Source organism: Peromyscus eremicus, chromosome 1 (assembly GCF_949786415.1).
Source record: "Peromyscus eremicus chromosome 1, PerEre_H2_v1, whole genome shotgun sequence".
NCBI classification, from domain to species: domain Eukaryota; kingdom Metazoa; phylum Chordata; class Mammalia; order Rodentia; family Cricetidae; genus Peromyscus; species Peromyscus eremicus.
Window position 1 is genome coordinate 165667296 of NC_081416.1, and position 14991 is coordinate 165682286.

The 14991-nt window shown below is 50.8% G+C and overlaps 2 protein-coding genes across 2 annotated transcripts; both read left to right on the top strand.

Moving 5' to 3' along the window:
- The first annotated feature begins 287 nt into the window (after window positions 1-287).
- Window positions 288-1625, top strand: Mia (MIA SH3 domain containing). Its single transcript, XM_059244328.1, has 4 exons — window positions 288-502; window positions 583-716; window positions 1128-1238; window positions 1602-1625. The coding sequence occupies exons 1-4, from the start codon at window positions 376-378 to the stop codon at window positions 1623-1625; spliced, it is 396 nt and encodes a 131-aa protein (XP_059100311.1). The 5' UTR covers window positions 288-375.
- A 928-nt stretch (window positions 1626-2553) lies between these two features.
- Rab4b (RAB4B, member RAS oncogene family) lies at window positions 2554-13672 on the top strand. The gene is made up of 8 exons (XM_059279637.1): window positions 2554-2733; window positions 4385-4465; window positions 4723-4837; window positions 7422-7484; window positions 7574-7728; window positions 8747-8842; window positions 8958-9088; window positions 13293-13672. Exons 1-7 carry the CDS (start codon window positions 2718-2720, stop codon window positions 9071-9073), a joined length of 642 nt encoding a protein of 213 aa, XP_059135620.1. The 5' UTR covers window positions 2554-2717; the 3' UTR covers window positions 9074-9088; window positions 13293-13672.
- Window positions 13673-14991: the final 1319 nt, after the last annotated feature.

Sequence of the window (14991 nt, forward strand, 5' to 3'; positions counted from 1 at the left end):
GAAATTCCAAGGTGGTTTTCTATGCTGGCCTCTCTAGTTTGGTCTCTGGAGGGTCTGGGTACCTAAAATGACTTGAAGAAGAAACCAGATAGTCCAGCCTGCCTATCTGGGCCTCTGATTATTGAGGGGGTGGCTGCTACTTGGAGTGGCCTGGGTTGCTTTGGGCTCAGGTGGGCATTTTCTTTGGCCCATAGCCCTTTCCCTGTCTCTGAAATGGTTCTGGCTGAATAACAACCTTGGGGAGTGGGTGGGGGGGGGTGTAATTTGGTTTGGGGCGGAGACAGGATTGAGAACACAGTTTTCCTTGTGACTCAGCACGGAGGGAGGGCAGGAGGAGACTGGAGACCCCATTCCTCACTTGGTCATTCTCGGTCCATGATGGTGTGGTTCCCAGTGCTCGTTGGTGTCATCTTCCTGTCTGTTTTCCCAGGGCCTAGCGGGGCTGATCTTGACATGCCCAAGCTGGCTGACTGGAAGCTGTGTGCGGATGAGGAATGCAGCCGTAAGACTCGGGAGAAGGGCAGGGGGCTGAGGGCTTGGACTGCTGGTCTGTGTTGAAGTTACTGTCGTTGCTTCCTCCAGATCCTATTTCCATGGCTGTGGCCGTTCAGGACTACGTGGCCCCGGATTGCCGCTTCTTGACCATATACAGGGGCCAAGTGGTGTATGTCTTCTCCAAGCTGAAGGGCCGTGGGCGGCTTTTCTGGGGAGGCAGTGTAAGTCTTCAGAGTGTTAGAGGGAAGGGTATAGGGTATGGGGTTTATAGATACCCTGTTTTCCATCTGAAGGGACAATTTGGGTGGGAGGGGAAAACAGAGCTTTGAGGGGTGAGGATATTTTATCACCTATTGCATGTTTACTTTAGCAATCACAGGGCAGCTTGGGTCCAAGCCTCAGGTACAACAGTGAACAATCCCTTTCCATTCTAATGGGGGGCAGCAGGCAACCAGCATGCCATCAAAAGTGCCAGCAAACATGCCATTGTGGGGATTAGTTATGGTAGCTACCTCCTAGCCATGAGCAAATGACATTTAAGCTGAGATTCAAATGAGAGAAGACTGTGCACTGGAGTTAGCAGGTATGAGTGCCATTTTTCCCCCCAGATGGACTTATAAGTTCTTCTCCAGGTTCAGGGAGATTACTATGGAGACCTGGCTGCCCGCCTGGGCTATTTCCCCAGTAGCATTGTTCGAGAGGACCTGACTCTGAAACCTGCCAAAATTGATGTGAAGACAGATGTGAGTGTCTCGGGGTGGAGGTGGGAGTAGGAGGGTAAGGGCTTCTTCATTTTCTCACCGTAAATGAGAAGCAATTATTTTTGTGTTTTATATATATATTACTTTTTTTTTTTTTTTTTTTTTTGAGACAGATTATGTACCCAGGCTGGCCTCTCATTCACTAGCCTTCAGCATCAGCCTCCTGAGGGCTGCTTCGTTTTCAGGCATGTGTCACCAGGCCCTGCTCAATTGGGAAATGCAGAGGTTACAGGGCTGGAGGCTAATTTGGTTATTTCTGTGAGGTCAAACCTGGCTGGTCCTTGCAGCTACAGCTATGTGATCATCGGTTTTCTAGCTACTGTTTTTCCCTTTCCTCTTTTTCAGAAATGGGATTTCTACTGCCAGTGAGCTCAACCTGCTGTTGTCCCTGCTGTTTACCTTCTCAACTTTATGCAAATACAACAGCCAACTGCAAACTGTTTGTCTCTTTGGTTTTTGAGGTTGGGTGGACATGGGCGAAGAAAATGTTTCTCAGGTTCCCGAATCTAGCCAATCAGTGCCCTGAATGTGGCAACGTCAGTGGTTGCTAGGCAGGGTTTCACTGTTGTAAGCCCTTCGCTCCAAACTGGGTAAGGTCTGGGGCCACAAGCAAGGGAATAAACTAAACAGTACAATATATGTATACTTTCCTCCCTTGAGAAGGCGGTAACTATTGGTAATGAGCCAGCTGGATCCTGACGAGGGCATAGATCGCACAACAGACGTTTTCCTTTTTTTTTTTTTGGAGACAGGGTCTCATTGTGTAGCCCTGGCTGGCATGGAACTCACTATGTAGACCAGGCTGGCCTCGAACTCATTGATATGCACCTGCCTCTGCCCCCCCCCCCCCCCCACGTTGAAGGTATGCGCCACCACGCCCGACCAGCAGAGGTTTCGTTGCAGATGGGGAGCAACGTGAGCGTGCCCTCTCGGCTTTCATCCTGCCTGCCTGTGGGCTGTGGGGTTAGAAATCACACCCAGGAGCTTGAGATCCGCTTTTCCAACTCTGTCCATCCTGCCCTTGCCACTTCTTGGCATTCGTGTCCCCACCCCCAGGTCCATGTCTAACCAATCCGGAGTCTCGTCTCTGCGCCCAGAATCCTGACCAAATCCGTTCCTCCGCGGGGCGCAGCACCTCTGCCTCCGCCCTCTCCCACTTGCTCCACCAATCGCTCGTCTGGGTTACGCCCCTTTCGACTCGGCCCCTTTCGCGCCACCAATCTGCGCCGTCCGTCCCGCCCACTGTCTGCCGAGTCCGCCAATCCCGGCCTTGAACAAGCGTGGCCTGGTATCCGCAGCTCTGGAGGCTCGCGCGGGAGTGGGGGGTGAAGGCGGAAGTGGCGGCGCCGGGTCCGGGAGTGGAAAGGAGCTGAGGCTGCAGCCCGAGTGGAGCGGCTGCCAGCCGAGGAGCAGGCGCGGCCGCGGCGCCATATTGCGGCCCTCAGCGGTCGCCACCGAGCCATGGCCGAGACCTACGGTGAGGCTGCTGGGTCGAAGCGGGGGGCTGGGCCCGTAGAGGATGCGGATGTGGGAATGGGGCGGGGCTTTCTGTTCAGGGGGCGGGGTCTGCCGCGATGAGGGGCAGGGCTAAGTGGGTCTGGGGCTGAGCTTAATCGATTTGGGTGGAGCTTGGGAGACCGCTGTATGAGTTAAAAAGATTTCGGGCGGGATTTGAGGGAGCCAGTGATGGTAGATTAGGGTAGGGGGTAGGCCTCAAGGAGGGAAGCAAGCCTTCCTGGGCGGAGCGTGAGTGAATAGGGCGGGGCTGACGGTGAATGGCAAGGGTCGGGCTTTATAGAGTAGAGAGAGAACCTCGCACAGATGCTGTGAACCCTGCACATCCTGTGGGGCTGATCTGGTTTGAGAGGTCTGGAGTGATGTCCTGGAGTTAGATTTGAAACTTAGCGTCAAAGGATGCGGCTTAAGTTTAAGGATAGTGGCCAAGGGTTCAGGGCAGAGGATAGGGAGAAGAGGTTCAGGGTTGGAAAGTCAATGTGAATGTACAGTATCATGTGTGTGGAGGGAGGTCCGAGGGCAGTAAAGAATCAGAGACAGCTACATTCATTCAACACATATAGAAAAGCCAAAGAATCTAGTGCAAAGACCCTGAGGAGGGAACCAGTTTAGGTAAATAGGCTAAGTGTCAGAGGCCTTGACAGAGTGAATGAGAGCGTTGTAGGAGGTGAAGTGGAGAGGAATGGAGGCCAAATTTAATCAAGGTTGAAATGGCTTTGAAATTCATCAGTTAAGGTCTTGCATTGTAGAGACCTTTAGTCTGGGTTGAATCTTAGTTCTGCCTAACTGTGTGGCCTTGGGCAAGTCGGTTAGCCTTTCTGACCTCATTCTCCTACTCTGGGAAGTAGGGGTACTTAATGTACTTCGCTCGTTAGATCTTTATTTGGGATTAAATGAGCTGTCAACATACATAACGTTCTTTAGGACTGTGTTGGGTATATATATGGTAAGCACTATGTAAGAATAATCTTGTGTGCTATAATCCTCACATTTGGGAGACTGAGGCAAGAGGACTGCTTCAAGTTAGAAGTCTGCTTGGACTACAGAGTAATACTCTTAAAGTAAGAAAAAAAAGAAAGAGAAGTGGAATATACTGGCACATTCTGTAATCTTAGTAGTGAGGAGGCTGAGGCAGGAGGATTGAATTCAGGGCCAGATAGTGCTACACAATGAGTCCTTGACTAGGAGAAGAAAAAAGGAAGAAACACAGTTATATGACAGCATATAACTGTAATCCCAGCATTCCTTTAGAAGCCGAGGCAGGAGGATTGCTTGGAGTTTGAGGACAGCTAGGTCAGTCTGGAATGCACAGTGAAACTTTGTTCCAATCAATAATAATAATAATAATAATAATAATAATAATAATAAATAATAATAATAATAAATAATGAGTAAAAGAGTCATTTGGGTTGGGGGTCAATATAGAAAAACACTTGCCTAGCCTGCAGGATACCCTGAGTTCTATCTACAGCACTGTAGATGTTTTACTGTTTGTTATGTATGGCTGTTTCTGCTTTTATGTGCATCTTTCCTTCTGACTTCCTATTTTTCCTCTTACTCCCTGTGCCGTTCTTTCCCTGTGGGTATCCTTGATCTTGGCACCATCTGCTCAGACTTCCTCTTCAAATTCCTGGTGATTGGCAGTGCTGGAACTGGCAAATCATGTCTCCTCCATCAGTTCATTGAGAATAAGTGTGAGTTTCTGGCAAGACCCTGGAACTGTGGATGTGGCCATGGTGTGGGTCAGTGGGCAGTAGGTGGGGTAGGTAGCAGGTACCATTGGTATAAAGCTAATGCTGTAGGTTTGCCTCTGGCCTTGGTGGATGGTCTTTGCTAAGTTCTCTGCCAACCCAGCAGTGAGAATTGGGTTGCAGAAACGGAGGAGGAGGCCTGTAGGATGGGGGGATTCCAGGAGCCCCTGCACTGCCTCCTCTTTCCCTCCCACTCCCAGTCAAACAGGACTCCAACCACACCATCGGCGTTGAGTTTGGATCCAGGGTGGTCAACGTTGGGGGGAAGACTGTGAAGCTACAGATTTGGGACACTGCTGGCCAGGAGCGGTTTCGGTAGGTGGCCTGGGTTCCCAAGGAGGGAAGAGGGGAGGGCAAGGTATGTAGAGTCCCTCAGGGATGAAATAAGAACAGGGAGATGCAGAGAGGGCAGGGTAGGCAGACGGAGAGAAACAGGACCTCTGTTCACAGGGGGCATATATCTGATGAGAAAGGAAGTTCTGGAGAAAAAAGGCTAAATGTGGTGGTTCAGGTCTGCAATCCCAGACACACAGGAGGCTGAAGCAGGAGGACTGTGTGAGTTGGAGTCCAGTCTGGGCTAAAATGAAAAATGAAAGAAGGAATAGAATTGTAGCTTAGAGGGAGAGCACTAGCCTAAGTAGTGTAAGACCCTGGGTTTGTTCCCAATTCAGAAGAGACGGAGAGGGAGAAAAGGGAAGCTTGACATGTGGTAGTGCTCAGAGCTGGAGCCCCTGCCTAGAATCCCCCAGTGAGGGGCTGGGGTGTGGTTCAGTGGTAGAGTCCCTGCCTAAAATCCCCCAGTGAGGGACTGGGGTGTGGCTCAGTGGTAGAGCCCTTGCCTAGAATCCCCCAGTGAGGGGCTGGGGGCGTGGCTTAGTGGTAGAGCCCCTGCCTAGAATCCCCCAGTGAGGGGCTGGAGGTGTGACTCAGTGGTAGAGCCCCTGCCTAGAATCCCCCAGTGAGGGGCTGGAGGTGTGGCTCAGTGGTAGAGCCCCTGCCTAGAATCCCTCAGTGAGGGGCTGGGGGTGTGGCTCAGTAGTAGAGCCCCTGCCTAGAATCCCCCAGTGAGGGGCTGGAGGTGTGGCTCAGTGGTAGAGCCCCTGCCTAGAATCCCCCAGTGAGGGGCTAGGGTGTGGCTCAGTGGTAGAGCCCCTGTCTAGAGTTCCCCAGAGCTCTTGCCTAGCTTGTGCAAGACCTTTGGTGCCATCCCCAGGACCAGGAAGAAGAAAAAATAAATAAAAGGCTTAAGGGTGTGAATAAGGAGTAGAATTTTATCTTTCTAATTAGTTAATTAATTAAATGTCTATGTTTGTATGCCTAAGTATAGGTATGTGTACTATATATGTGCCGGAACCCCCAGAGAGCAGGTCCCCTGGGGCTGGAACTATAGGTAGTTGTGAACTGCCATTTGGGTTCTGAGTACGGAACCCATATCCTCTGCAAGAGCAGTAAGCCTTGTTAACCAACTGCTGAGCCATCTCTCCAGCCCCGAGGAGTAGTGTTTGAAGAGGGATCTTAAAAAGACAGACACTGAAACCTCTAGGAGCTCCAGCCTCGGGAGGAAGGAGAGACATAGACAGAGAGATGAAGGAGGAATCAAGGCGAGAATGGGTACAGAAGGAGCAGGTCAGAAGCAGAGAGGTTCAGGAAGGGCTGGACAGCTGGAGTCGAGGGGAAAGAGAGGTGAGTGTATTGCCGAGAGTGGGAGATGTGTAGGCTGGGGCACCTAGTAGGTCTGCAAAAACAGAAATTCTGAGAGTGAGAAACAGAAAGAGCAGGAGGGCAGGAGACAGAGAGAATATTTAGCCCATGGAGAATCTAGCCTCAGCACGTAGCGGCTGCCAGTTAACTCACGTGTAGATCGACTGTGTGAGGTGTGGAGAACCAACCCAGAGGCAGGGAGAGGGTGAAAGAGACCGGCGTGGGGCGTGGCTTGGGTTTGCAGTAAGTGCATGCATTCCAGAGGGATCCAAACTGGTGACAAAGGGAGTTGGCCGCACAGGAAAAGGGGGCCTGTATCAGACGGCAGGGAGGGACAAGTAGAAGCTGAACAGCACTCGGCCAGGCCAGGCAGGTGGGCCATACTGAGAAAGTGCTGACTGACTCGCTGAAGGAATGAATGAGGGAAGGCTAAAGTGAACATGGGGGAGACAGACTAAGAAAGACTGACAGACAAGAAAGAAAATTAAGGGAATTATGGGAAATTATGCTGGGTGTGGTGGTAGATGCTTATAATTTCAGTTCTTTGAAAGGCTAAGGCAGGAGGATTGCAAGTTCATGACATGATCTTGTGAGATGGCTCAGTGGGTCAAAAGTGCTTGCTGCCTACCTGAGGACCTGAGTTTGAGCTCAGGAGAGAACCAATTCCTCCGAGGGTCCTCTGACCCTCACACATGCGGTGTGGTACATGTACGCCCACCCACACCCACATAAAAGAAATAATGAAATAGGAAAGTCCAGGCTTGCCTGGGGTACAGTGGATTTGGAGTCAGTCTAGGTTAGCGTGACGTTGAGTTAAACTAACATAAAGGGCTGGGGTGTAGCTCTGTGTAGACCACTACCAGCATGTGCCAGGCCCTAGCTCCAATCCTAAGCACCCTGGGTGTGATGTCTGAGGCAGGGGAGTTGGCTTAATATTGAAGCCAGGTGGGCTTCTTAGTCAATTTCAGGCCAGCTGGGACTCGAGAGTGAGACTGTCTCAAAAAACAAACCTAAATAATAACAATAATCGAGAGACCATGGGGCAGAGAAACTGTATCTCAAGAAGATTAAGGTCAGGTTTTAGGGGATGGACCAATAGAAAGGGGGCCCTCCGAACTACTAGCCTCTCTCCACAGAGGGGGGCAATCCCAGGGCAGATCCCAGCCTTGTGGGTGACTGGGTCCCCCTGGCCCCACAGGTCGGTGACGCGGAGTTACTACCGAGGGGCAGCTGGAGCCCTGCTGGTGTACGACATCACCAGGTGGGTGCAGGGTCTTGGTGGCACGGGAGAGGCTGGGCATGAATGGTTCTCCTCCTGTGCTGCCTCCCTCTTCTGTCTGTCCTTCACAGCCGAGAGACATACAACTCACTAGCTGCATGGCTGACTGATGCCCGAACGCTGGCTAGCCCCAACATCGTGGTCATCCTCTGTGGCAACAAGAAGGACCTGGATCCTGAGCGAGAGGTTACTTTCCTAGAGGCCTCCCGCTTTGCCCAGGAGAATGGTGAGGGCTGTGCTGTGGACCAGGTGATGGGTGGAGGGATGGACCAGTCCACTGTGGCCCACGTGCCTCTTAGCTTTTGGTGGATGGCTGTACCTTAAACATGGAGCTTCAGCAGGCCTGCTTTGACTCAAAGCACTGAGTCTTGTGACTGCTGTGGTCTTCAGGTTCAGCTAGAAGGAAGATGAGCAGTGTGCTGGCCACAGGAACTGCCATGGCACCCTTAGCTCCTCCTGGTACAAGGTAGCTGCTGTAAATGTCCTCCACAACGGGGAGGCAGCATAAAGCAGTGGTTTAAGGCGGCTGCTGCAGGGGTTGGGGATTTAGCTCAGTGGTAGAGCGCTTGCCTAGCAAGCACAGGGCCCTGGGTTTGGTCCTCAGCTCCGGGGGGCGGGCGATTGAGGTAGATGCCTTTGTGAATAAAGGCTAGCTTCAGACACACTGTGTTGCCCAGGCTGACCTAGGACTCCTGACCATCTGTGTTATCTCTGCCCCCACTAGGATTGTAGAGAGTGCACAAGCATGCCCTATTCATGGCCTCTTGGTTTTCAGACCCCCAGGTCTAGAAGAGGTTTTGCTGCCAGGCAGATGTGGGTTTGAATCTTGCCTATAACTTCATTGCGAGGCCCTGTCATGTGACCTCTGGGTAGCTGAGGTGGGCTTGGGGCTGTGCTCAGTGAGTCTGGGTACACTGATTAAACTCAGGAGGCTCATGGTGCAGTGTAGAGGCAGGGAGGCAGACCCATTTGTTGACAGTGACGTCAGAGAGAAGTCACTGCCAGCACAGGGGAGGCACAGGAGGCTCTTGGACTCAGGCTGGGTCATCAGGGAGGGGTTCAGGAAGGGCCATGGGAGCTGAGTTGGGAAGGAAGAGGCGGGTGAGTGTGTAAGTAGGAAGACACCATTCCCCGCAGGGGATAATGCGTACAGTGCCTGAGGTGAGGACAAGCATGGATAGAGCTTTTGAGGAACCCAGAGTTGGAGTAGAGGGTAGGAACTGATAGAGGCCCTGCCCCTCCAGAGCTGATGTTCCTGGAGACCAGCGCTCTCACGGGTGAGAACGTGGAAGAAGCTTTTCTGAAGTGTGCATGCACCATCCTCAACAAAATCGACTCAGGTGAGGCCTACCTGCTCCCAGTGAGAGATGGGGGTGGGGGGGTGGGGTGGGGGTGCTGGTTAAAGGCAGGCTCCATGGGCTCTGAGGAACACTTTTGGCTTTTCCCCTCCCACAGGTGAACTAGACCCCGAGAGGATGGGCTCAGGCATTCAGTATGGTGATGTGTCCCTTCGCCAGCTGCGGCAGCCTCGCAGCGCCCAGGCCGTGGCCCCTCAGCCCTGTGGCTGCTGAGACTTGCAGAGCCAGGTGGGATGCTGGGGGCTCAGGAGGCGAGAGGGCTTTCTGTATTGGGTGGGGTGGGGCACAGAACAGCCATCGAGACTTGGAAAACGTGACAAGAAAAACAGTGACAAAGAAAGACACAAATAGCCGGGCGGTGGTGGCGCACGCCTTTGATCCCAGCACTCGGGAGGCAGAGCCAGGCGGATCTCTGAGTTTGAGGCCAGCCTGGGCTACAGAGTGAGTTCCAGGAAAGGCGTAAAGCTACACAAAGAAACCCTGTCTCAAAAAACCAAAAAAAAAAAAAAAAAAAAGAAAAAAAAAAAGAAAAAAAAAAGAAAGACACAAAAGCCCATGAACCAAAGGAGCCATCTTCCCAGCCCCAGGAAACCCATGGGCCCTCTGCACCCCGGACCTCTGCCAGCCTCAGCCTGCACTTGACCCTTCGTTCACGGTTCTCACTGGTGTAATGAACCTCTGTTGTGTTAAGCCGTGGTGAAGCCTCTGGGGAGACAGCAGTGGGTAAAACAGACCAAAACCAAACAAACAAAAATTCTTGTTTGCATGGTACCTTCGTTGCCTTGGGAGAAGACACACCATAGATGGGATACTTACATAAAAAAAAGAGTGTGGAGAAAAACAGTCTGGTAAGGTGGATAGGATGCAGATTGCCCTTTTACACAGGACACCCAAGAAGGTGACATTCATAGGTGAAAACCCAGAGCAGGGGAGTCAAAGAGGGAAGGTGAAAAAAGTACATGCAGAGGCCCTGGCGTAGGCCCATGCATGGTGTGCCAAGGAGGCCGGTGTGGCTGGAGTGGGGTATGTGCGTGCACTAGGGGTACAGCGTGGGCTTGGGGAACCGGCTAGTAAGTACCTAAGGCTCTGGGGAGGCCTCTCATTTATACCCTGGATGCTACAGGAGCCAGGGGACTACTGAGCACAGGAGGAGGGAGAGGGCCAGCTTCTCAGCATCACAGGATTCCTCTAGCTGGATACCAGTGAAGGAGCTGCTGGCGACTGGTGTGAGGATGAGGTGGAGGGCTGGAGATGTAGTTCAAGTGATAGAGTGCTTGCCTAGCATGCATGCAGGAAGCACTGGCTTCCATACGGAGCACCTGATCGTGGGAGTGAGTCGGAGGCCAGCCTGGGATACATAAGGCCCTCTTGGGGATAGGGAGAGACTTACAGCCTAGGAGTCAGTTGGGGGGGGCAGGTCACTGAGAAGTGGCTAGGTTCTTTCTTCCCTAATCTCTCTCTCCAGTCTTGGACCCTTTCGTGGCAGTTAGTGGCTCTGGCTAAAGCTCAGATCCATCCATGTCCCTTTTTGAGAACCATCCATGACTCCTGGGGTCCATGGGACTCTGCTGAAGCTGCTGAGCCTGGTGCTTGACCCTCTGCAGGGCCTGGGCCCTGTCACCTTGTCCCCAGAGGCTCTTAGACATTTCCCTGCTCCTTTGAAAGTTCTTAGTTTCTTTGGGTCTTTCTTTCCAGGCCATGTTTTTCCCCCACTTTCCCTGGTAACCTTGTCTTCCCAGAAGCCTTGTTGGTTTCCATGCATGGTCCAAACTCCTTGACAGACCTGCAGGACCCTGCAGGGTTTGGCCCCTTCGTTATCTCTGTGATGGTGGGTGTCCTTGCTAATTCTCCCTCCGTACTTCAGGAAGCCCGGTCCCCTCCCCTTCCAGCCACTGGCAGGTCCAGGATAGCTGTGGGGAATCCTTAGGCCTGAATCTGTTTTGCAGGTAGAGCCAGCATTGTTTCTTCCTTTCTTTGATTTTTAAAAATGTCATGTGCATTGGTGTTTGGCCTGCATGTATGTCTGTGTGAGGGTGTCAGATTCCCTGGAACTGAGTAGTTGCAGACAATTGTGAGCTGCCATGTGAGTGATGAGAATTGAACCTGGGTCCTCTGGAAGAGCAACCAGTGCTCTTAACCGCTGAGCCATCTCTCCAGCCTAGACCAGCATGGTTCTTGATGCCTGTGGGATTTGAAGGAGAGAAGTCCAGGGTGAGCCCTTTAGACCGCGTCCTTCCTTCTTGGTCTCTGCACTTGCTGGTCTGAGCCTGTTTGCTGAGTGTGTAGAGTGGGGTCAGTCATAGTCCCTCAGGGGTGTGGAGGAGATTGACTTGTGTTTAGAGCAGAGCCTAACATTTGCTGAAAGCTTGGCCCAAGGGCTGGTCCTTGCTGTCCTTCTTACTCATCGTAAAGACTCTGGGAGGGTCTGTGTACTGGCTGTGTAGCTCAGTAGTAGGGTGCTTCCCTCATATGCGGGTGGCCTTCTTGGGTGCGGTCCTCAGTCCCACAGAAAATAACAAAACAAAACAAAGCAAAAGGAACATTTGGCTGTATGGAGATAGGCAAGCATCTCAGAAATTAGCACAGAGTCTTTTCCACACTTGGTCCTCAGTGGGTCACATGTAACCAGTGAGTGTACAGAATCCGTTGATCACTATGTCATACATTTATCTAACAGAGTCATACCTGCAGAGAAACTCAACTATTTCCTTTTTTTCACTTTTTTTTAAAAAGATTTATTTATTTATTATGTATATAGCATGTATGACTGCAGGCCAGAAGAGGGTACCAGATCCCATTACAGATGGTTGTGAGCCACCATGTGGGTGCTGGGAATTGAACTCAGGACCTCTGGAAGAGCAGTCAGTGCTTTTAACCTCTGAGCCATCTTTCCAGCCCTACTTTTTTTTTTTTTAACCCCCTTTGGTGTGTTTATTTTCCTTTTTCGTGGGGGTGGGGGGGCGGGTCTTGCTGTGTAGCTCAAGCTAATATGGAACTTGCTGTATAGCCTAGGATAGCCTCAGACTTGCATCAGTCTTCTTGCCTCAGCCTTTGAAGTGCTAAGAGTCTAAGTCTGTACCACCGTGCCTGGTTATCAATAAATCTTTTATTGTTTTTGAGACACGGTCTCTCTACATAGCCCTGGCTGTCCTGGAACTCACTATGTAGACTGGCCTTGAACTCTCAGAGATCCACCTGCTTCTGCCTCTCTAGTGCTGGGACCAAAGGTGTGCGACCATATCTAGCTTGATATTTTCTTTTATTCAAAAAAAATTTATAAAAAAAAAAGTACATCGCCCCCACATACCCTTTCCTCTTCTTTAAAAAAACAAAAACAAAAACAAAACCTTTGAGACATATAGCCCAGGCTGGCCTCAGACTTAACTATGTAGTAGTCAAGGGTGACCTCAAACTGCTGATCCTTTGGCTTTTGCCTCCCGAGTGCTGAAATTACAGTACCCAACTCCATTTATGGGGTGCTGAGGATGGACGGAACCCAGGGCCACATGCAGGCTAGGCAAGCAATACCAGCTGAGCCATATTTTTCTTCCTTTTTCTTCTTTTTCTTTTTGAGACTACATAGCACAGGCTTGTAACTGGAAGCCTCTAATTTACTTCCTGAGTGCTGGGATTATAGGTGTGAACCACCACACCCTCTGATTTTACTTCATTTAGACAAAAAGTTAGTCTGGGCCTACCAACATTTCTAGAGACGTCTAGGTAATGTTGTAAGCAATCGAAGCAATGACCACTACTCTATTCTACCTCTCCAGTCTGAGAAGCATGGGAATGAGGCTAAGCCTGGACCATTAGGGATAAAAAGGGACACAGACATTTACAAAGGTGGGACATGTATTTAGTTTATGATTTGTGTTGGTTTTTTTTGTTTGTTTGTTTCTGTTTTGTTTTTTGGTTTTTTTTTTGAGACAGGGTTTCTCTGTGTAGCCCTGGCTGTCCTGGAACTCACTCTGTAGACCAGGCTGGCCTCGAACTCACAGAGATCCGACTGCCTCTGCATCCTGTGTGCTGGGATTAAAGGCATCCACAACCACTGCCCGGCATGTCTTGTGTTTTTGAGACAGGACCTCACTTTGTAGCTGAGGTTGGCCTCAAACTCACCATCCTCCTGCCTCTACCTCTTGAGTACTGGGATTATATGTGTGAACCACCACCTGGCAAGGGTCGTCGTAGTTAGATATTGAAATGCCCCTTTACAGATGCACACACTATCTGAGGCAAACAAATAGGGGGATGCTCAGAGAATGAGACCCCTACATAACCCGCAGAGGAGCAACAAAGTCAGACAGTGCATAGACTGGGAGAAAAAAGGGTACAGGCAGACAAAAGTCAAGAAGATACCTAGTAATGAGACAAGAGATTGTAGCTAGACAGACCCAGGACACCTCTAGGTCACAATACCCTTCTCTTTCAGCTCACCTGTTCTCCTGGACCAGCTCTGTCGAAGGCTGGGGCCCAGAACCAGGCCCCAAGAGGCTAGGCCCCAATCTGCCCCAGCCCCAGAAAAGCTACCCCATCACCCATCCCCTTCCCTGGCCTGGTGGGGCCTTGCTTTGGGGCAAGATTGAGCCACAGGGGAAGGGGGGAACCCATACCTGCTGCTGTTTCCTCGGACTTGGCTAACTCTATTCCCCCTGAGCCCCTAACCATACCTGAAGAACTCCCAAAGCTTGAGACCAGGGCCATTTGGCCCCAACTTCCTGCCTGGCCCTGCTGTTGCAAGTCTGTTATTTATTACCTGGAGGCCTGCTCCATCCTGTCCCGGTCCTCCATAAAGCATTGTTTACACCTGTGTTTTTGCCTCTGTCATTCTGAGATGAGGAGATAGAAGAGGTCCTTGATGGAAATGCTATGAGTGGGGCTTTGCATGAGGAACCATGTTTCCAGTGGGACTTGGTTTGTGGATGTATTGGGGGTACATACATACTCATTGAGGCCAGGGTTTATCATTGTGCATCTGTCTTTTCTTCGGTTTTTCCTAGACCCCCCCCCTTTTTTTTTGACACAGGGTCTTGTTATAGCCCAGACTAACCTGGAGCTGAAGTCTCCCTGCGTTAACCTCCCACATGTTGGGGTTACACGTGTGTCTATGCCCAGCTTGTATACATACTCCATGGCAGTGCACAATCGATCAAAGCTGGTGTGTGCAGCAATGACATCCCTGTGTGTCAGTCTTTCCAGGATTCCTGTATGGGGCAGTGTCAGTGGGGACATGTGATGCTGTGGCACATGAGTGGTCTCTGTCCTGGTGATTGTGTTGGTGAGGCTGCAACAAGACCAAGGAATTGGGGACCATAAGGGGGCCTTATTCTGGACCAGGTTCAACTAGTGTATGTACCATGTCTACAAGTTAGGACAGTGGCTGTGTGTTGCTGAGAACATGTGCTCCTGAGATTTGTGTGTGCTCTGGTGTGGATTTGTTTCTGCGTGCGTGCGTGTATGTATACATAAACCTCCATGTTCCACAGTGGTTCTTTGTGCAACCCAGACTCCTGGTCATACTTGATGCTGATGTGTATCTCCTTATCTCCTTGTGCCCTGAAATCTTTATATGAGCTTTTGGAGACTGGTGCAGCCCCCTCAGGAGAGCTTTAGCTGCTCTCCCAAAAAGTCAGCAACCCATTGATTGCCCACCTGGTAGGAAGGGGTGAGGCATTCAAGTAACCCTGTCCACATAGCTCTCCCAGGAACAGTGGCATTAATGTTATGTGTAGCTTAGTGGTAGAGCGCTTGCATTGCATGTGCGAAGCTCTGGATTCAGAGGAGCCTGGTTTTGCAAATGTCTTCTCTAGGCTGTCCCAGGTTGCTTTAATCTGATTCCCACGTTGCCCTGAGGGAGCAGGGCGGAGAGGGTCATGCAAATAGTACATATTTGCTCATTTGTTCTACCCGACTTTGCTTCTCGTAAGGACATCCCGTACTCACCGTTATTTTTTTTAAGTGCTTATGTAAATTACTGACGTAGGAATTTACATACACTTTCCAACTAACTGCGCAGTCATTTCTCAATATCCTCTTGGGTTGTGAGGAGGAGCTGCCTATGTAAATTATATATTTACATAGCAAATACCAACAGCCCAGCTACTAGCCATTCACTGACACTTTCTGCTGGG

What these genes read in the sequence shown, in the direction of transcription:
- Mia (XM_059244328.1), top strand. Translation starts at nt 376, where the DNA reads ATGATGGTGTGGTTCCCAGTGCTCGTTGGTGTCATCTTCCTGTCTGTT. An exon ending in TGCGGATGAGGAATGCAGCC is followed by an intron (nt 503 to 582) that starts GTAAGACTCGGG and finishes TGCTTCCTCCAG; the next exon opens with ATCCTATTTCCATGGCTGTG. An exon ending in GGCTTTTCTGGGGAGGCAGT is followed by an intron (nt 717 to 1,127) that starts GTAAGTCTTCAG and finishes GTTCTTCTCCAG; the next exon opens with GTTCAGGGAGATTACTATGG.
- Rab4b (XM_059279637.1), top strand. An exon ending in GCTGGCCAGGAGCGGTTTCG is followed by an intron (nt 4,838 to 7,421) that starts GTAGGTGGCCTG and finishes CTGGCCCCACAG; the next exon opens with GTCGGTGACGCGGAGTTACT. An exon ending in CCTCAACAAAATCGACTCAG is followed by an intron (nt 8,843 to 8,957) that starts GTGAGGCCTACC and finishes CCCCTCCCACAG; the next exon opens with GTGAACTAGACCCCGAGAGG.